The sequence below is a fragment of the Chiloscyllium punctatum genome, chromosome 11 (genome assembly GCF_047496795.1).
Source record: "Chiloscyllium punctatum isolate Juve2018m chromosome 11, sChiPun1.3, whole genome shotgun sequence".
Lineage (NCBI taxonomy): Eukaryota > Metazoa > Chordata > Chondrichthyes > Orectolobiformes > Hemiscylliidae > Chiloscyllium > Chiloscyllium punctatum.
This window is the reverse complement of record NC_092749.1, coordinates 50638383-50661443: the sequence shown is the minus strand read 5'-3', so window position 1 is coordinate 50661443 and position 23061 is coordinate 50638383. Positions and strand designations below refer to the sequence as shown.

Here is a 23061-nt window from a genome sequence, read left to right as displayed (position 1 = left end):
TATCTGTGCTTTGGACACTTTGACCAGTTTATGTATTAACAACACTTTACCCAAGTGCTGTTGTTGGTGAGGTGGACAAAAAGACAGAAACTTTGGTTTGCAATTCAACTTGATCTTACGAACAAAATATTCCTTTGTAAAAACACTATGGGAGTATTTTCCAAATTCCCACAATATTTAATCTTTATCTAGCATTATCAGGCTGAGGAAAGGCTTTTACCTGCCATGGTCCTTGAGCTGGGCTGTTGAAGTCTCTTTCCCTCTCTGATGTAGGGATGGCTCTCTTCCATGAAGGTGGGTCTCACAGATCAGGGAGGATCTTATCCTGGGTCTTCTTCGGTTTCTGCGTGGCCTTCTGCTGTAAGCCTTCACTGAGGGGGTGACATCAAGTTATGCGTTCTTATTCCTGTTCACCCCTGACCTTCTGAAATGTTCTGTGGCCTTTGGTCAATGGGGTGATGAGCTGGGGTCAAATCATTAAAATAGGGTCCTGCCTATACCCTTCGCTATTGTTATGCCACGAGATACAAAGTGCACATTCTCAGGCTGCAAAGGTATCAGAACGTCTAATGAATGCTTCTCCAATACACAACCCTCGCGTTTGTTGTAATTGGTTCCCAATGAACCTCTATAACTTTTTTGATTTTGATTTCCACTGTTCTTTGTAGCTGATAGCTGTTGGTTAATTTGGCCAATTTTCTGTCATGTCTGATTTCTCCAACTGTGGGTCCATTTAGAATATCCAAACGTGCCCGTGGTCACTTGAATATGACACATCCTTCTTGACCGGCTGAGCTTCTCCAGCAGAAAATGGAGCTGGTTATTTGTGCTGCATTCAGGAAATTTCCTGTGTCATTTCCTGTGCTTGGAAACTTGAGTCTTCCACCCCTGCCCGTAGCCACCAGGCTTCCATCTCCTGTAGGTGAGAATGGGCAGAGTTTAAGTGTACTCAGTTCTGCACTGGTGTCAAAGAAGTTCAGGGACTCAGGCTATCTGGTTAGAAAACCTAAGATATCAATTCAGCTCTTCAATTTGTTCATATAGATCCTAGCTCTTGCCCCTTACACTCACCTACAACCACAGCCCATCCACATCCTCTTAAAGCCTCTATACTATATCCATGACCCATTATATCCCTCATACCCTCCATGCCCCCTCGCTTTGTCAAGCCTTTCTATGTTCCTTTATACTCCCATGTCCCCTCATGCCCCCCCATATATCCTTGAAAGCCACTCACCTGGGCAGACATCACCATGTCTTTGAAAGAGATATATAGAAAAAAGCAGGCTGTGTACAATCTAAGATAGTGTCATAATTGAAGACACTCTACATAATAAAATTCTTATTCATGCAAGCATTCAAAAATTGTAAATATTACACAAGTGGCTAATTGTTGTAAAATATGCCTACCTATCACATACAAAAACCTATTTAATACCCTCTTAAAAATGCACACACATCACCTTAAACAAAAACAAAAATTGCTGGAGAAACTCAGCAGTTTTGGCAGGATCTGTGGAGAGAAAACAGAGTTGATATTTCAGCTTCCGTGACCCTTTTTCTTTTTGGGATAATAATCGGTTAAGCAGTCATAATATTAAAACAAAAAATGGAATGTAAACATAGAAATTAGTAAACCAGATGACCCTTTCAAACCTTCAGGTAATTCTTAATTTCAATTTCAAAACAGGTTATTTGTCAATCGATGGACCAGAGTAAGTGCTTAGATTTATTTTGGTGATTTACTTATTTTAATTTGGTATACTGTGATCGCTGTCACTCACAATGTGGTCTCCTGTACATTGGGCTGACCAAAAGCAGACTGAGTATCTGTTCAGCAACATGTTTCTGCTCAGACCGAAATCACAATCCTGACCTTCAGGAGGCTTGCTATTTCATTCATCACATTAGTCTCATACTTACTTTCTGTCTTCAGCCTTCTACAATGGTGCATCAAAGGTCAATGCATGCTTAAGAATAACCATTTTATAGCTTTCTGGACTCAACATAAAGTTCAACATTTCATACCATGAGCTCTATACCCTGGTTTGACAAAAATAGCATGGGATTGAGAAGCCTTTGCAAATTTGAAGTTGCAGTAAAGAAACTATTTATTTACTTCACAACCACATTCATAACCCTACTGGTATTTGAAAATTCAGTTCAAGCCCATCTCTTCATGGCTTACAGATTTAAGGTATTTTAGGAATGACATAATTGACTAAATCTACCAAAGAGTGGCAACCACTATCTGGTTGCTATTCCACTTTGTGTCTGTTACTGTGACCAGGAGTTCAGCATTTCTGGCTTAGATATCTAAATCAGATCTCTTGAGATGTGTGGAGTGTACCCATTCTCAGAGCCTTCCACGGCAATGCAGAAACAGCACTACAGCCCTCTATTTAACTGGGAAAATATAACAATCTACAGAGAAAAGGTGAGTGCTCACAGTAACTTCCTGAGCAGATGGACTATTTGGTGAGTGGATGTGGTAGCAGGGTGGCAAGTAGTTGGGTGAAGGGGTTGAGTAAGGGTATGCTACTCATCGATTGATTTAGTCCATTATGCCATGCCTGAAATATCTAAGACTTGTAAGACACCAAGAGATGGATTTGGACTGGTGGCTGGATGAGGTATTTAGGGTGGCAGGTGGTTGAAGAAGTAGAATGGTAGGTAAATGGGTGAAGGAGGAGGATGATAGATGAGCAGCAGTTGAGTAGCAGCTAAGTAGGTAAGGTGGGTAGATATGATGTTATGTTGAAGAAGTTTCTTGCTAAACAGCAGCGAGTTGCCAGTTAAGGGGCAATATTGTTTGTTAAACACCTTGTTCATGACCCAAGTAGCCCCATTAATATTCAGCTTTCCATCTCTCCAAATATGCTTAATGTCGAGAAAATTCAAGCTGGAAACCAGAGCAGGTACCTGGTGAGCACAGTTCACTATTTGGTCTGAACAAACACCATGTTGAACACCAAGCAGCAAGATCTCAGGATAAGCTTCATGAGCACAGACCACATACACCCCATCTTCATGGGCACTGGCATCAGATATGTGCCACCCTCTATCAACCTGCATGGCACATCTCCAATCCACTTGCAGGATGTTTCAGCAATTCAATGCTGCAACTTGGGCTGTACCAGCAACTAGCAATGTAATGCTCAGTATGGATACTGTCTGCTCAGGGACACTACATCAGCTCATGGACTGGACCAGGCTACATCTACAGGCTTTTGTTCAATGTTATAGCATTCTCTCACTCAGATCCTACCCAGATGCCCATAGCATCCCTGCCTAGCATCGCCTTCTTAGGATGTTGCCACTCAGCCAGAGGTATGAGGCCCATATTGGTTCTGTCTTGTTTTGCTATTTAGCACAGACACTAAAGGAAGCTTTCTCTCAGGAGATCCCAGCACAATAAGTCAAGGGCAGCCTCCAATACTAGTCCAGTCAGTCATTCAGGACAGTCAGAGACAGGAAGCTCTCCACATTGGGGTGAGGAGTTGAATGCCAGGCAGTCCATTACCCAACTGCTGTACTAGACAGATCTTTCCTCCTTTATTGGGAGAGACACAGGTAATAATGGAGATGTAAGTGTGCGGTACAGCTGTTACGGTTAGTGCAGGTGGAGTGGTGTCACGAGTCAGAGATCAGGCGGCACAGTGGGCATGAAGGGTTAGTGGTGTCAGGGTTTGTGGTGGGAGAGAAGACGTTGCTGTCATTATTGAGAGTGGTAGAGCATGAACCTTTCGGGCAAATGGGTACAGTAGCAGGTTTAAAGTGTGAGGTATCAGAAAGAAGGTGGTAGCACTTACACTGGCTGAGTGGGAAAGTTTAAAATCCCACAACACCAGGTTATAGTCCAACAGGTTTAATTGGAAGCACACTAGCTTTCGGAGTGTCGCTCCTTCATCAGATGATAGTGGAGGGCTCAATCCTAACACACAGATAGGATTGAGCCCTGCACTATCACCTGATGAAGGAGCAACACTCCGAAAGCTAGTGTGCTTCCAATTAAACCTGTTAGACTATAACCTGGTGTTGTGTGAGTTTTGACTTTGTACACCCCAGTCCAACACCGGCATCTCCAAGTCATGAGTGGGAAAGGACAGTGACCTTATCCTACAGAGCTGAGCACTTCTCCAGATGGCTGAGACTTCACTGATCCGGGTGCTAACCTTGGATTAGGCTGGCATGGTCTGGTGTGTTGGTCTCTATTACTGGTCCTGAGGGTGGATGATGTCCTGACTTTGCATCGCACTGTCCAGCCAGAGGTCCAGGACACTGTACACATAGTGGGATGTCGAGTTTCACAAGTCTGCCAAGACTGGGGCAACCGTCAGGAAAATACAAGGCAGATCCATACTGACCATGATTGCTCAGGTGTACAAGGGCTTTTAAAGATGGCATGAGTTCCAGTTTTTCAGGGAAGATCTGGTGAGTGGTGAGTTTCTCTGGAAATAACACGAGATAAAATGGGGCCGGAATTGGATGTGATAGACGCTATACGGAAGGGTAGTTAGTTAATGAGGTAAGTTTTGTAAGATACAATGAGAAACCTTGCTAGGCCTAATAATGGAAATCCCTCCAAAAAAACCAGATGCATTTTGTATTTAGCCAAAAGAATATAAGATTCAATCCCCAAACATAACTTTAACAACAGGCAGCAAATTCCACAGAGATATCAAATAAAATAAGAATATGGCACTTTCTTGAACCCCACATACAGATTTGCACCGTGTCTTATGTATTATAATGCCATTGTTGCACTGTCTGCAGGTTAGCCCAAATAGTTTTACATCAAACCACATTAATAAATGCTGCAAGATGCGTGAGCACTTGTATCAGTTCAGTAACATGCAGCAAAGTGGCAACTTGGTCTTTGTACATAATTAGGCCTTGAGAATTTAGAGTTTTATTTCCTGGCACAGAAATATTTCAAACACAATGAAAGATACTTACATCTTGTCATAAGAAATACATTCTAAATACAGAAATTGAAAACATGACAAGAAATAAATATTACAGTATTTTAGATACCTATAAATCTCTGCTGGAACCTCCTGTGTATATAATCTTTTCTGACGAAAAGCAAAGCTTTTCCCTCAATTCTTTATTCACAACAGTAGGAGTTTCTGACCACACAACTATAAGTACTGGATCTGAAATTATAGCTCTTGCATCATACTGTGGATCTTTAAAATAGTGAGTATTCAGTACTTACGCCAGAGTTTTCTGTTGGGTTAGAATTTTAACATTTGTGATTACGGCAATCTGGTAAGGGCAGTAATAATGCAAATATAAAACAAGGATACATTTTGAAGAATGCAATTTTCGCAAATTGGACTTTTAAAAAAGAATGAGCATAAAATGAAATAGGATAGCGCAAAAGTTGCAAATACATTACAACAGGACTAAACTATGACTGTCGACTATCAGGGCACACACCAATTCAGTGGTGGAACAGCTTTTTGTAAAACTTTCTAAGTGTTGAATTTATGGAGTCCTTTCACAAGGGCTGATGGGGTCTGCAAATTTGCTGTGCCCCATTGAGAATTTTGTTGATGAGGAGTAAGTCAGTGGTTTTGTTCAGTAATATTACTCCTGCCAGCTCTGAGTAATTTTAATGAAAAACTCGTCCTGTTGTCTCCGAATTGGTTGTGATCACCTTTCCTAATAGTTTTCTCCAAATCCTGCATCCTGGCACTTGACTGAGGCCTTCTGATCATGAGGCAGGGAAGCTGAGAGTAATGTCTTGTGTTTAGTGAGTTTCCTGTTGAGGCACCTTCATCATACCTTGGGCTTGCCTTTACTATATGTTGCTTGTGCATCATCAAGTCTGAATTCAGGAAAGGACTCACACTAATTTTTTGTCTCCTGGATTTTAAAAGTGATTGATGATCAACTCTTCCTTTACTCCATTCCACGCAAGAAATCTCCAGCAAACTGGATTTTGACTCTTGAACAGAATACTTTGAAGTGAGACAGCAGATTTATTAGCATTTGAAAAAAAAAGTTACTGACACCTCAGCTAGAAATCTTCATCAAAACTGAAGTAATCGTGATGGATTTACTATCAACTTTCATGAGTCTATTTGAGATGGTGATGTATCTCCATGCACTCTTAACATTTTCTGTTAACTTCTACAATGTGTTAATATTTTATTTTTGATTTCTATCTTATTTTGTTCTTTTCTGGGCTTTTAGCATCTTAGCATTTTTACTATTCCCTCATTGTCCTTGAGAAAGTGATGGTGCATGGTATTCTTGAATTGATGCAGGTTTGGGTGCACTCACAGTTAATTTCAATATTTTGAACCAACAATAGCAAAACAAAGCTGACATCATTGCAAATCAGTCTGGTGTGTGACTTGGAGGAAAACTTGCATATGGTGATATTCATTTCCATGCATCTGATGCCCTTTTTCTGCTGGGTGGTAAAGGTTGTGAGTTTGGAAGCTGCAGTATAAGGATTCTCGGTAAATTAATTAATGCATTTTGTATGATACACATTGCTACCACCACATTGGTATTGGAGGGGTGCCAATCACGTGTCGCTTTGTCCTAAAAGGTGTTGCGCTTTTTGATTCTTGTTGGAGCAGCAGTTATCCAGGCAAGTGGAGAATATTCCAGCACACTCCTGAATTGTGTCTTGTTGAAGAGGCTTTGGGCAGTCAGGAGGTAAGTTACTTGTCCCAAAGATCTGACTTGCTCTTGTAGCCACAGTATTTATGTGGTTCAGTTCTGGCTAGTGGTAACTCCCTCAGGACATCATGGTGGGTGTTTCAGCAAGAGTAATATCATTGAGTATCAGTGGGAGGTCATCAGATTCTGCTTATTGCTGGGCACTCATTGTTGATTGGTACCTGCCACTTATTAGCCCAAGCCTGAATAAGGTGTGTCTGGATATGGATTGCTTTTATATCTGAGGAGTCACAAATGGTGTTGAACATTGTGCAAACATCAATGAACATGCCCATTTCTGACCTTATGATGGAGACAAGATCATTGATGATGCAACTGAAGATGGTTAGGCCTATGACACTATCCTGGGAACTCCCGTTCTGTTCCTATACTGAGATGGTTACCCTCCAGCAATCACGATCATAATCCCTTGTCCTATGTGTAACTGAAAGAGCCTTTCCCTGATTCCCATTGACTCCAGTTTTGTTAGAACTCCTTATTGCCTTGCTGTCTTGACGTAAAAGGCAATCACTCTCACATTTGGAGTCCAGCTCCTTTGCGTGTTTTTGGCTCAAGACTATAGTGATGTTTCAGGCTGATTGACACTGCTGGTACCTAAACTGAGCATCAGTGAGCAAGCTATGTGTGTGTAAGTGCTACTTGATAGCACTGTCGACAACATCTTCCATCACTTTGTTGATAATCACAAGTAGACTGATAGAGCAGTTATTGGCTCTATTGGATTTCTCCTGATTTTTATGGAAAGGACACACTTAAGCAATTGTCCACATTGTCAGGTAGATACTAGTCTTGTTATCATACTGGAACAGCTGGGCTAGTTACATAGATAGATCTGGAGCACAGGTCTTCAGTATTACTGACAGGATATTGTAAAGGTTAATAACCTTCTTCTATCCAGTATCTTCAGCCACTTTATATTACCACATGCAGTAAAACTCTCTTTTAACACAATGAAGGAGAACCCACTGAGGCTTTATTTCAGGCTTGGGATTTTTCTGCAAGATTACTTGGGTTTCTAAAAAATTAGCTTGTCCTTCTTAACAAAAGTGTAAAACAGAATATGGACAACAAGCAACTGAGAGGTCTTGCAGTCTTTCTGGTGCAGTACTGGAGGCATTAGTCTTGGAGGTGGTGGTGGAAGGACAATATCACAGTGAATAGTGCTCATGCTGTTTCTGAATGTGGGCCACTACCTGTGTATTCCAGTGATATGCAGACCTGGACATATTATTGAGGCGCTATCATGACATCACACAGTTGCATCACTTGAGCCCTCTGCCTCATGGGATCAGCTGTGAGCGAAGCTGTTGCATTCAGCATTACTGAGAACATTTGGAATGATGGAATGTCACTGCCTTATGCCCCTTGTCAAGTCCCTTCTCATCTTCTAAGATGGCATAAAGTGCAAACTGCAGATAGTGTGACCACGTACTATATGTTCTTTAACTCCATCCCATCTTCTCTCACCTCAGTATGCCCTTCTCTATTTCTGCCTTATACATCCATGAGTGCCACTTGGCCAGCCACTGCAGTTACATGAGAAAGGGTGAGACTAACTTTTGACCTAAAAGAGTTGTCACTGGATCAGACACTTGCAGCTGCCAACTCAGCCATTGTTACTCTGCATACCTTAAAGGATCGAACAGATTCCCGATTTGAGTGTGGTGAGTTTAATGGTCAGTGCAAGCCACATCCTCAACTTTCTGTGTGACTGCAAGTCAGATTGTAAGAGTTGTGTGACACAATTAAAAGCATTGGCACCTCAGCCATTGCTCCAAGTTCAGGCTGACTGCTCTCTAAGACCGTTCGTGAGTAAGGCCTTCTATTAAGAACTCTCTTCCATATCTCTTTGCACATTCCTTCTACTTGCAAATTTTACTGTAGCTCATGAGGGACTCCATTATTCAAGCATTGACAGCCCAAACAACTCCTCATTCCTTTTCAGGGTTCAGCAACATGTCCTTGAAAATTCAGGACTAAGAACATTCTTCTAAAAAAAAAGAGTACTCCACAAGTTCTGAAGCAGTGTAGGTAAACTCACCTGGATGTTAAATGGGTTGCCTCTTTAAACTTGGAGATGGGTTGGCTGTGCAGCCGAATGTAAGTTCAGCTGGCTGCGTTCGTGAGAGTTGTGTGGATCTGGTAAGCACAGTCCAAAATTGCAGATCAGGCTTCAAATCAGCACTAGTTGTTCATTGACACCATGATCCCATCCACTTTGCACACCTCAGGTGCACACATACATGCCCATTTAGTGTGCTGTCAGTCTCAGCACGACCCCCAGAGGTGACTGGAATCATTGGAGTCAACATTTTTACATTTGGCATAATTGTTTTGAGGTTCTCTGCTTGTTGGAAGTGAATAGAAATGAAACATGGGAGCAGTGTTTGTGAATTACCAGTCACCAGGACCATTTGTTACTTTGTACAGCAATTATTCATGAAGTCATGCTTTTTTCTAATAAATTAATTGGTACTTCTGACTACTGGGGAGCCAGATTAAACATCTCTTGAGAATATTTAATAGTGGATTTTAACAAAAATTGTTTTCATCAGTTTCCTGTGCCCTGGTAGTTACATGTGTGCAATGTCTGCCACACTGAATTCTGGGAAGACCTTTTGATTTACTTGTTGGTGACCAATGGAAATTTCTGTAGTTATTGGTCCTGGCAAAGAATGTGTAAAGGATTTTCTTTTGCATATATGGACTGCAGAACAAATGACGAAAAAAAAAATCACCTGTTGCAGTCTGGAAGAATCCTGCAGCAATTAAAAAAAGGTTTCCTGGTGACTTTTCAATGCTGAGCATAACTATCTTCCACCTAATAGATGTGGTTACAGAAATCTGTACAAATACGCAATTGCCAGTCTGGAGTTTCATAATCTCCTCATAAATATCTCCAAGGATCATAACAGACTTAGCTGTAATGCAGTTTTAGCTCACAACTTTACTTGGGTTGTCTGCCCTCAAATTTTTTTTTCTGATGAAATTATTAATTTCTGTCTGGTTTGGATTTTGGTTTAATAACTGCGACAAGATTGCTAAAAATGCTTACTATGTTTAGAGTTATTAAACCAAAATAATGTGTAGCATTTCAGCAAACCACTTAGTGCTGGCTTATAAATGCTTTATAATGGAGTAATGTGCGCTATTGATTAGTAATAAGCACTGGTTATGAATATTTATAAGAAAACTATGATCATAGTTGAAGCCATCAGATTGTGACAAAATAACATCACTTCACTTGTCAGCAGTCAATATATTCTCATAAATAGTAAGAGATGATATATATTTGAAACAAAATCTGATACTTTGCATTCCATCAATATCACATAATTGGTAGCAGCAGTGATTAAAAAATGAAGCTTTCCACTCAGATTATAAATCCTGGCACAGAACAGAAAACAGAACACTTTCTAAAACTTAAACCTAGCAAAAATAACTTCATTCTGATATAGCTTGAATTATATGGAGGATATTTTTGTTTATTTCACTAAGAATACTAGATGTCCCACTGTGGATCAGTGTTAGGAAATCAAACTAAATTAGGAATCTCAGGATGTGTTTCATGGTGAATATGCTCCCCTTGAATTTGCATTTGTGAGCAAAAATAACTCACAAATCAGCAACAGTAATAAAAAAAGGAGTTGACAGAAGCTTTTTTGGGCTATCATTCAAAAGTATTTTTTACAGAAGTCCCTTGTTGATTTCTGTTGCGAACTGTTTCTTTTTATAGTGTTCACAGAAGGTAAATTTAGAGGTGTTGGTACTGCAGATTTAAATTGATATAACACGAATAATATGGTCCATGCTGCAGTACTGAGATCACTGCTCTGCACCAGGACTACAGTGCCCTAAGATGCGGTCATCTCATAATAATATTGCAATTCTGCTCCCACTGCATAACATGGTGGAAGTATCCTAAATTCATAAGGGCAGGATTTCAGCTACTAATGTCTTGTAAATGATTGACACTTTTGGAGAGAGAACATTGATCACAGATCTAATTTAGCAGCATACTGATGCATATCATTCACAAAAAAACAGATCAGGTCTAATCCTTTCATGCTATAAGCATCTCAGTACCAACACCAAAATGATAGAGAAACTGAGTATTTGGTTTCTGAGCATCTGCTTGCGTGAAAGGGTGCTATTTTGCAGAGGTAAAACTACATGCAAGTTATTACATTTACAAATAATTTCCTCCACATAAAAGGAATAATAACATAACCAGGAATCTCTTTTAAATCTGTGATTACAAGATAAGCCTTCAATACTGGAGCTAAATGTAATAGGAAGACATTTTTAAATGATTTACAACCAGTGTTTATTACAAATTAATAACACATGTTATACACATTATCAAACATTTATAAACTAGGATAGTTTTATATTTACATTTTTACTGAAATATTACTAATTAATTATTACATTCTACAACAATTTTATTACGGATATTTTCATTATTCATAAAATGTGATTGCAATCTTATTAAAAACTATACATTTTTTATTGTTAGAGCACTAAGGCTTTGTTAGGCGTTTAACACTACATGACAGCACACACTTAAAATTAAGTGATATGCAATTTGCTTTTAAGTAAAATACTTTATGTATCCCTTTGTCATTTTGTTTGCTATTATACTCCTACATTACATCTCTTTTCACAATAATGAAGCTAAGGAGCTCCAGTGACTTGTAGGGTAAATGCAGTGTCTGCTGGGGTAACTGTAAAACAAACTAACCATGTAATTCTATATAAAGATATGAATCCCATGCAGTACTCTATGAGTTTAACAAAATAACCATATTTGGCTACTGCATCCTTGGACTGCAAAAATGAAAATTATTAATCCAGTTTTATTTTCCTGATAATAATGTGTTTGTTTGCCATGTCAAGTATATATGTGGGGTGAGGGTAGTATGCAATGCCTCACATTGTATAATGAATTGCCAACAATCACAACCTCGTTTTATGCATGAAGAAAGACCACTTAGATTAGGTGTTACGTTTTGTACAACATGACTGCATCAGAAAACCAAAGTGACCAAATGGATGTAGGAATGAACAGATTAAAATTGGTAATGGGTTCAATGAGTGTGGCATTGATTGGAGCAGGGAGTGGAATTTCCTTCTTAAAAGACAGTCATTTCCATAACCACAAAATATAAATTAAGGCTTTCAGTGAGTACCACAAAATATTGGCTGTAGGAATGGCTTAAATTTTATTAATAAAGAAAAAGATCAAACCAATTGACCTTAACACAGGAGGTAGATTTAATTTTGTTATGCAGTCTGTTCTGATATCATGCGATAGTTCCGTTCTCATGCGAACCCATGTTATAAGAAAATCGCGTAATAACAGCACTACTTAAACCAGTGGGACCAGGTAAGGAAAGTTTGGATTTTACAAATAATGGTCTAAATTCTTCAATTTATGTTTAGCCAACTTGTGTTGAACAAACTCATTTTACAGCAGAATTGATTGTATGTGAGAAATTGATTACCATATCTCTCACCTCATCCTTCATCTTCTTACATCATGAAAAAAAAACTTCTATATTGGTGATTTTTGAACTGGGTCTTCAAATATGATGGTGATTTCAGTAACAAATAATAAAGCTAGTAAATCATATTCCTTTCTTTTTGAGAAATTCAGCAGAGGAAAGGCTCTTTTTGTAATCTTACAGTATCATATTATGGGCATTTAGAATTGATAGATAAATGATTGAAAATATAAAGTTGCTTGGGAGATTTATTGTTTATATTGTTGTCGGTTAAATAATTAGGAGACTAGACTATTTTGATCGGAAATGTTGATTATCCCACTTTGCATAAGCAACTACAGCCAGAAAAGTTTTTGTTTGTTGTCTCAATTCACAGACAGATGCATGCTTTTATTAGCATCCATGGCAAATAACATGTATCTGTCCATGCAAGAAAATTTACATCTTTAATTGATGATCAAGGTTTGAAATAACAAAGAATTCAGTATGTAGGAATGACAAAGTAAAGCAAATATATTACCTTTTTATCTGAAGATCTGTCAACACAGACCTGCTCTGAGGGATTATAATCAACCCGAACACAACATTGCTCATTGCTGGATATAACTTCAGTACCACACCATCTGACTTGGGCTCCAGCAATGATACGGGATTTCCTTGACCCATTAGATCCAATACAACAAAGGGTAATCAATATATTCACCAGGTCCTGCCCATAACAGCCCAGCTCTAGCTCAAAGTAAAACAGCAAATTTTATTTTTTTAATCACCTTTGGTACAGCAATGCCACTCTAATTATTATCAAGCTTGTTCCAGTATGATAAATTGCTAATTGCTTAATACCCTAATCAGTGTTCATTCTTTGCACAGATAAACTATGACAGCACCATTAATTTAAATAGCAATTTCACTTAACAGCCAGAACTACACACCAGATTTTATGCAACATTTCAGCAACTGCATCCATCACTGCAGCATTCTGACATAAAGATGTCTGACGTGTGCTAACTCACTTAGAGAGAGCAGATGTTGCAGAGTGTGGTTTGGTAGTTATTCCCAGAGTGCATCACTTCAGCCTGAATGAATAGCACATATGCAGCTAAACATTTTTTTCTTGAATATTTATTAAACTTTGACATTGGTCAAGTGTATGATTTGATGTCTGTACCTTGACATCATTACCTTTCAACATGCCTTCAAATTTTCAAAATGATTTTTTTTTAATTGTGATTGTGTGGAACAGAATTACATTATATAACTTCTCTATTTGTTTCTGGGTATTGATATATTGCAATCTATGCAAAATCTGACATGTTTGATAGTGGATTCAGTGTTGCAGTCAACATTTACAAGATATTTTCCTTTTTTAAACTAAGACAATAAGATATAGGAGCAGAATTAAGCCATTCAGCCCATTGAGTCTGCTCTGCCAATCAATCATGGCTAATATACTTCACAACCCTATTCTCCTGTTCTCCCCATAACTCTCGATCCCCTAACAATCAAGAATCTATCTATCTTTGTCTTAAATACGCTCAACGACTTGGCCTCCACAGCCTTCTGTGACAATGATTTTCACAGATTCACCACCCCTCTGGCTGAAGAAACTGCTCCTGATCTCTGTTCCAAATGGTTGTCCCTCACTCTGAGGCTGTGTCTTTGGGTCCTAGTTACTCCTACCAGTGGAAACATCTTCTATGTGTACGCTTTATCCAGGCCTCTCAGTATTCTGTAAGCTTCAATGAGATCCCCCTCATCCTTCTCAACTCCATTAAGTACAAACCCCAGACTTCAACCGTTCCTCATATGATAAGCTCTTCATCCCTAGGAGCATTCTTGTAAATATTCAGTGGACCCCATTTAATGCTAGCACTTTGCTCCCTAGGTATGTGGTCCAAAACTGCTCACAATATTCCAAATGTGATCTGACCAGACCATTATACATCTTCAGCAGTACATCTCTGCCCTTGTATTCTCGCCCTCTAGAAATGAATGCGAACATTGTATTTGCCTTCCTAACTGTCATCCAAAAATTTATGCTAACCTTAAAAGGATCCCAAACTAGGACTCCTAAGTCCCTTTGCACTTCAGATTTCTGAAGCCTTTTCTCATTTAGAAAATAGTTTATGCCCTTATTTTTTAAACCAAAGTACATAACCTCACACTTTTCCACATTGTATTCCATCTGCTACTCCTTTGCCCACTCTCCTAACCTGTCCAAGTCCTTTTGCAGCTTCCCCACTTTCTCAACTCTACGTGTCCCTCGTCTATAATTTCTGTCATCTGCAAACTTAACAGCAATGTCCTCAGTTCTTTTGTCAGATCGCTAATATATAATGTAAATAGTTGTGGTCCCAACACAGAACTCCACTAGTCAGCCAATCCTCTATCCAGGCCACTATCCTCTTTCTACCTTGAGCCTAACACATGGGCTCTAACTTTATTTAGCAGCCTCCTGCACAGCATCTTGTCAAAAGCCTCTGAAATCCAAATAGATTGTGCTCATTAGCTCTTGCTACCTCCTCAAAGAATTCTAACAGATTTGTCAGGCATGACCTCCCCTTAATAAAACAGTGCCAGCTCAACCTTATTTTACCACGCTCTTCCAACTATTCCGCAATCTTATCCTTAATATTGGACTCTAAAATCTTATCAATGGCAGAGATCAGGCTAACTGGGCTAAAATTTCATGCCTTCTTGCTCCTTCCCTCCTTTAACAAGTGTGTTATATTCACTATTTTCCAGTCTCTGGGGACCTCCTGCATCCAGTGTTTCCTGAAAGATCACCACCATTCCTCTTGTAACTACTCCATCCAAGATAGTGTTTAGATAGGCTTTGAACTTTTTCTATTAATTTTTCCTTATGCATCATAAAAAGGGAACGATTTCAGAGTCTATGGTAGAGCTGAATTTATAGTTCAGTGCAATCATGCAAGTGTGTGTCATTGCAAGTATGTGTAACTCCTGTAGAATTTTATTAGGTTGGACTTTGAAATCGAGTGTTTTATCCATAATTAGATTAGATTAGATTACTTACAGTGTGGAAACAGGCCCTTCGGCCCAACAAGTCCACACCGACCCACCGAAGCACAACCCACCCATACCCCTATATCTACCCCTTACCTAACACTACGGGCACTTTAGCATGGCCAATTCACCTGACCTGCACATCTTTGGACTGTGGGAGGAAACCGGAGCACCCGGAGGAAACCCACGCAGACACGGGGAGAATGTGCAAACTCCACACAGACAGTCGCCTGAGGCGGGAATTGAACCCAGGTCTCTGGTGCTGTGAGGCAGCAGTGCTAACTACTGTGCCACCGTAATGTGTGCTGCAATTGCATTGTCAGATATTGGGAGATATCTTATTGGAAAGATTAATGGCATCTTCATGACACATGCAGTCACTTATGTGGAAACTGACCAGCAAATTCAGGAGATTGGGATAAACCTTGACTTTCACCTCTCCCAGAAACTTAGTAGTCAATTTGTGTTTTCTGCTACTAGCATGGTACAATTACTATCTCACCCATATTCTCACCATTATTATTAAGAATTTGATGAATTTGCATATTCATTACAAATAAACATGTCACAAAAGGTAAAGTCTGGTAATTATGGCGTAAGTACCTTTTTAATGACATGATAAATTTTAATGATGTGCTGAGGAACCTCTTGGGGAGAAATTAACAGTGGAATCACATTTCTTGAGGTGCTAAATTGTTCATAGAGACTTAAAACATGCAATGTGAAAATGTTTCTTTCGGTCTCTGATTTATCTCTCAATCTAATGTTTATTTCGCTCTCTTTTTTGCTTCTGTTTCAGTATCTAATTCTTAATCATTATTCTGTTTGTCTACTCTTTAACTCTCATTGCTTGAGGAGGTAAAGCATTATTATCACCAGACAAAGGTGACATACCATTGTCCTCCACATTATCAACTTGCCCTTCGAGCTAGTTATGTTTGGAAAAGGTCTCCCAGCTAAAGGAAACATAAAAGTCCAACCAACTTGGTATATTACAAAATGGCCCATTTCAGAAAATTTGGCCCAACTCATCATATGACAAAGCTGGATCAGGAAGGTAAACAGATAGCGAGAAGAAAGGTTCCCTCTCAAATTTCCAAGGCGTACAAACAGAGATACGGGCCCAGAAATTCTGATGACCAGGTACTCATTACAGCGGAAGCTGGAGTTGCATGTTAGGACCATGTGGAAATCCGAATGCAGCTGACTCTATGGGAAATGCATGGGAAAATGACAACTCCAGTTGGAAATTTCGCTTCATCTAGAACGTTTTGATTAAGTCCTTCTAAGTTGGAGGTTCCACAGAGTTCTGATTCACTAAAGCAACTTTAGCTACTCTAACTCCTGGATAAAATTAAACTGAATCCTTGATGCAACAATGGCTGTTTTGCAATAACACCCTTGGATTTCAGATGCAATACCACGACAGACCTGACCTGAGCACCTCCATCCCCAACCCGATGAACCTTCAAACAAGCTAGTCCTCAGCAGACACTATAAAACCTTGACCTGACAATCCAACCCTTTCCTGACAACACAACTCAGTATGAGTACTCTGCCCCTCCACTGTAACCTGACAAGGACCTCCAGCCCCTAATGAAAACACTGGTGGAGACGATACCTAGTCCAACCACCTCTCACTTCCAGTTCATTGTACTCCACTCAGCAGTCAGGTCAACCCCCAGTCCATGCTACCTGCCCCTAATCTGGCACATTTTCTTCACCTTGGCCAAAACCAGAACCCCAGCTTCCCTCGACCCCAGCATGGCACCTTCCCACAGTCAGATCCCCTCCGCCCAAAACACGATACCCTTCCCCACTCCCCCTAAGCCTAGCCTAACACTTTCCATCTCTCATCCCTCCAACTGAACAGCCTCCCCATGCCAGTTTGATTTCCCTCACCCACCGCTCATTAACTGAATACCCTATCATCAAGCACCTGGCACCATGAGCCCTAGCATTCTATCTCTAACCCATTTGGTATCCTACCTAATCCATCATTTAGCATCCATACACCCCCTGCCTACTACCTGGCTCCCTACCTCATAACCAGTTGTTACCCATCCCCCACAATACCTTACTTACTCTTTTACAATGGCTGTCAAAGTGGATAACTGTTTTGCTGTTTATTTAAACATGGAATAGACACATTTGCTGCTTTAAAAATTTTGCTATATTAGAACAGTTGATCATTAGTCACTAAACAATAGCATTTCTGCTATTTTTATTTTATTTAAAGGCAAGTGTAAGATACTGTGTTCCAGATGTGATTCAATAGGTCTTTAAGCAAAACACACTGTATTCTTACAACAAATTAAAATACAAACAAGAAAAAAGTTATTGGCATAATTTTAACTCTGTTGAAATACTTAATAAAATAATATTATTTTGTGACTAACCATCAACTGTTCTAATATACCAACATCCCATAAAAAAAACTTGGCAAAAGCAAATTCAGCAAAACAATTTTTTCTGTGTTATCTCCTCCAGTCCAACAAATATAACCTAACAGCAGAGATAACTCAAGGTTTTTGTTGCAGCAGAGAGAGAGAGAGAGAACTGCATCTATCAGCTTCAACAGCTAGCTCTAAACCCCCACTGAAAGACCCTGGGTCTGTGGAAGCCTAAGCCCACCCATTCTTCCTTCTTTTGTCTAATTAAAACAAAGATTCAGAGAGTTCAAATCTGTTTACCCATTGTTTCTGGAGCAGACATTCTAACACCACTGTGGCAATACATCTCTGCAAGAGAAACAGCACAGAACAAATCTCTCTTAAAGGCACAGTACCATCACAATATTTGCATGTGTGAAAACTCTCTTATTTAGTAATGTTATTGACTTTTTTAATCAAACTGTTCAGAGAGCCAAGGCAAAACACTAGAGCGACTGAGACTTGAACTTGGGCCTCCTAGAGGTAGGGACACTTACACCACCACAAGAGCCCTTTTAGGAATGCTATGCATTAGGAACTAATACCAGATAATAGGGACCAATTAAAAGCTATTTCTTGTTTTGCTATCTGGTCAATTGGCTCAAATGATTGATATATGCAGGGACTAATTAACAGTTTCAAGTATTAGAAAGGAGGTTAAAACTATGATCAGATGAGTATGAAAACACTTAATATCATCTGCCTTGGAGGCTAAGCACAGTCTAGCTTGGCTAATACTAGCACTGGAGTTTGTCTGGGAATACACAGGTGCAAAGGCTTTGAGGAGGGCTCTTGTGGTACAGTGGTAATATACCTGCCTCTGTACTAGAAAGTTTAAGTTTAAATCCTACCTGCTCCAGACATATATATATCATAACTTGTCTGAACAGGTTGATTACAAATTCTTTGACCCTGAGGTTTCAGCAGTCATGCTTCTACCTCAAATGAGCTAAAGATGTATCACAATACATCTGAATAGGCAGGCTGATTGAAAATAAAACTATATTTGTTGCAACAGAAAGAGGGAAAAAATCAAATGGGAAGAGCTTATCCCTCTGGTTATCAATAAATTACAGAAGGTTCACTGGATCACAAAAGTTTAAGAAAGCCTTTGGAAGAATTTAATCTAGTATTTGATGTATCCTGGTATAAATGGCTAATAGATTAGATTCCCTACAGTGTAGAAACAGGCTCTTCAGCCAACACATCCACACCAACTCTCTGAAGAGTGATCCATCCAAATCCATTTCCCTCTGACTAATGCACCTAACTAATGGGCAATTTAGAATGGCCAATTCATCTGACCTGCACATCTGAGAACGTGGGAGGAAACCCACACAGACACAGGGAGAATGTACAAACAGTTGCCTGAGGCTGGAATCTAACCTGGGCCCCTGGTGCTGTGAGGCAGCAGTGCTAACCACTGAGCCACATGCCACCTGTGGTATTAGAGACCTGTTAGAGACAAATAAACTGCAGATGCTGGAATCCAAAGTAGACAAGAAGGAGGCTGGAAGAACAGAACAAGCCAGGCAGCATCAGGAGGTGGAAAAGTCAATGTTTCGGGTCCTCAAGAAGGGTTACATCTGAAACGTTAACCTCTGCACCTCCTGTTGCTGCCTGGCTTGCTGTGTTCTTCCAGCCTCCTGCCTGTCTACTATATAACCTGTTAAGCAGCTAATTAGTAGGTATTATTAGATCATATTTAATGCTCAATAAATCTTTACACTTTGTTACAATTTGACAGTCTTGCCAAGGAAACTTGTGTTGCAGGTGGCCCTACTTCGAAAAAGGATCAGGTTCAGGCCCTAATGACCAGGGAGATGTTTTAATATGTCCTCATAGGACATTTTGCACTTATTTGGAAATTGCTAGGTATCTTTGGCTTGCATTGTATTTTCGTGCACAGTCATTTGAGTTTTAAGTTACAGGCTGCCAGCTTTTGTAGGTTGCTTTGCCTATTAGTACAGAGGGAAAGACAGGAAGCTGTCCATGGTTGGGAACATTGTACGGGTAAAAGGATGAACACGTTGCTTCATGGCCTCATGCTAAACCAAGTCATACCTTCTGTATCTGCCAGCAGCCTACACAGCAGACATACTACACTCTCTTCAACAATACAGCCATTTCTGAAAGTCAAAAAGTATTGCTCCTTAATGGGATCAAGAGGTTTATAGTCAGTCAGGAAATGGTGTGCCCATATTCACTCAAGGGTTAATCTATTCTTGTCCAGGAAGTTAGCCATGGTCAGTCAGGAGATATGCTCTGCCAGAGCCTATCTGGAGATGTCTTTGCAGTTGGAGGTTATGCCATAGTAACTCCTACAGGTCAAGTGCAGCCAGTCTCAGAATTACAGTAAGTCAGTCAAGGTTCTGTGGATTCACTAATCTGGGGTTTGGGTTGTGTTCAGCCAGGGCAATCTGGTGGGTAAGCCATAGTCAGTCCTGTTGTTTTGGGCATTAATGGTCAAGAGGCTCATCAGGGGCAATCCATGATAGTCCTGGGGTAAGAGGAAATTCAAATCTGGAATAGTTTGCAGAGAGTATGATTACAGTGAAAGGGGGCAATTCAAGATAAAAGGGTTGGATCTCAGACAATATAAGAGAGAACAGAAGCTTTGGGTTTTCCAGCACTCGCTGCAACTTTGGTTTCTATATCAGGAGAGTATATGGCCAGCAAGTGCATAGTAATCCACAAATACATGGGAGTCAGGAGGTAAACTGGGGACATTAACAATTGTATAAAGGGGTTGAATGGAAAGAAGGGAGACTGAAAAGATCACTGGGGATCCAGGAGTAGTTACACAGAAGAGAATATGAAGGATAGGGGGAGCATCTTGTGTCTCAAGCAGTGCTTGTAAGTCACTCATTAGGGTACAATGTTGAAACATTCGTCATGCTTGATCTAAGGTCAACGGCACAATAACAATACAAAATGGCTGCCACCTGCTGCAGAGTGGGCAGAGTCATTGACTATTTTTTTCTCTTCAAGGTAAATTTGCTTAAATTTGAGATCCAGCTCTAAGCAATTGCACCAATGTTACCGAGATTTGGAATTTGTGAAACCCATTCTGTACCTAATTCTGGAATAGAATGCTTTGGACCACCATATTTGCGCAGTGAAACTTAAGAATGCAAGCACATGGTTTGTGATGTTCAAAAGTGCCTTATTGGGATATTGCAGTGGTTTAGTGCCTGAATTCAACTCTCCCAGAGTAGCACACACACACTTAGATTTTGCAACATATATTCAGATAAAGTTATATACCCAGGATCTCCTCATCAAAGTATGACATTGGCTTCCTTTGAAGTATCTGTATTTGACATATTACATCATGACATGTCATGATGCCTCACTGTGACTAATGTGAAGGTTCGGGAGTGTTGTTAGTTAAAGGGGGTCTCTTTCAGGCATTCCCCAAATCCTCATATGGATCGGACATTGACATTTTTGTGGCTGGAGTCCTTGTGGCATTGCTTCAAATGCAAAGAGCACTTTGAAGGAGGGAGCAAAGACAAAGATTTTAGCAAACCAAGCCAGAACAGAACCTCCAGTAAGTTTTTTTTCTTACTTTCCCTTCCACTGCAGACTTTTCTCTAAGATTGGATTTTTCAAGCCTGTTTCTCTGCAAAACAGGAAGATGATCAGTTCCATTGCTGTTGAATTGAAAGCTTCTCCAACCCAAATTTCTCAGCTAAGAAAATCCATAAACTCACTTCAATATCAATGGTGAAAGCTGTCACCAAGACACCCTTTATTTACACGTAGAATGACCTTGACACTTGTCAAACTTCCTCAGAACCAGTTCTCAGAGTGAACAGAACCTCTGACATTCCTGTTTATATCTGTCAGCCAGGGCTCCCTGATTGGACAAGATTAACAGCCCCAGTCAGGGAACTCATATTCATGAGATACTTGGTGAACCTCATCACAATCACCATAGTGCGTGTAAATGGAGTTGAATTGCAAAGTGTTTCATGGTTATTACAGTGCAGCTTTCCTCCATATATGAGACTCCCGACATTTTAAAATGTCCTAAATTAGAAAGTAATTAAGACACTACGAACACAGCAAGGTGTATTATAGCACTTTGACCATTGGGCACCAATCCCAAATAGAGCTTGAAGATTTGCTATACATTACCCGTTGAAAGTACCATCACAGAAACATTTAATCGAGTTTAGACAAGGTTGAGTTTGGGTGATCTGAGGCTTTCATTTTCCAGGTCACTATCAGCAGTGCCCAGAAGATTAATCATTAAACTGAAAAGTTCCAGGAAAATTAGGAGGTTTAACAACTGTACATGGGAATGTCATCTGAGTGGAGACCTAGATTATCTTTTTATTTAAAATGCTCAGAGCGACTTACGCACCCTCTCTCTTTAGCGACATTTGAAGTCCTGATCTCTGCTGAGCTTTTCCATTCAGTGAAGCAACTGAAGAAGTAAACAAGGAAAAAAAAGGATAAATGTGAAGTTGCACATATTAAAGTAAATAGGTTCTTCATCAAAGATACAGTATATTATATATGTTCTAAAAAAGAGATAAAATTGAAAAATTTGAGTTTACGATTATTGATTCCTATACCATTTTTTAAATGAACCAAAGGTTACGCTGTTATAGTGTTGGCTGTAAAACTGTGGAAATGCTGCACTTGTCCAATTAACAACACCGAAAAGCCATTTCGAAGACTTCTGCTCAGAAGTATGAAGCAAGTAATTTTTAATTTGTGAACAGTAAATAATTAATTTCCTGTCTCCTCTGCAGCTGCAGATGTAAATCTTTATGCAAACAAGTATTCTTTTCTTTAATTTTCACTCTGAATGGCATAAAGCACAAGTGCTAAAGAAAGCTACAGATTCTCTCTGAGCTAACTTGTAAAATATGTACTATGTTAGAAACCTTATTTTGAGTTCATAGACTGGGAACTAAACAGAAAAATGGGAAATGAAAAATTTGTCAAAACTATTTGCTGAAAATGAAATTTAAAAATAACGCAAAGACTCAACAAAGCTGTTAGCACCAATAAAGAGGGAAACAGATGTTTCAATTTGAGGACCTTTCTGCAAAGCAGCAGAATTAAGACTCTTGAGCCACAATGGTAGTGTCCCTGTTTTTGTGCCAGGAGGTCTAGGTTCAAGGTCCACCTGCTCTCAAGGCATGCAATAATATCTCTCAACAAGTTTGTTAGAAAATATCCAAAATCAGGGGAATTTAAGCAATTTGATTGGGAGTGATTCTGTCCTCTCTCATTAATAGATTTTGCACAGTGGTATGTTTCTTAGTGGTTCTCTGACTTCTATTGAGATTGTTAATTGGGCCTTTGAAATTCTATGGATTTGTAGTTCCTTATTGTCTTGTGAAAGTGAGACAGAGCAAGATAAATGGTAACTT

General features: G+C 39.6%; 1 protein-coding gene across 1 annotated transcript in view; it reads right to left on the bottom strand.

The window, feature by feature from the left end:
• ush2a (Usher syndrome 2A (autosomal recessive, mild)) overlaps window positions 1–23061 on the bottom strand; it is a 929735-nt gene that overhangs the window by 233106 nt on the left and 673568 nt on the right. Inside the window, 3 exon segments of the mRNA XM_072580162.1 lie at window positions 9330–9409; window positions 11447–11532; window positions 12730–12865. Of these exon segments, the coding sequence (XP_072436263.1) occupies window positions 9330–9409; window positions 11447–11532; window positions 12730–12865 (302 nt within the window).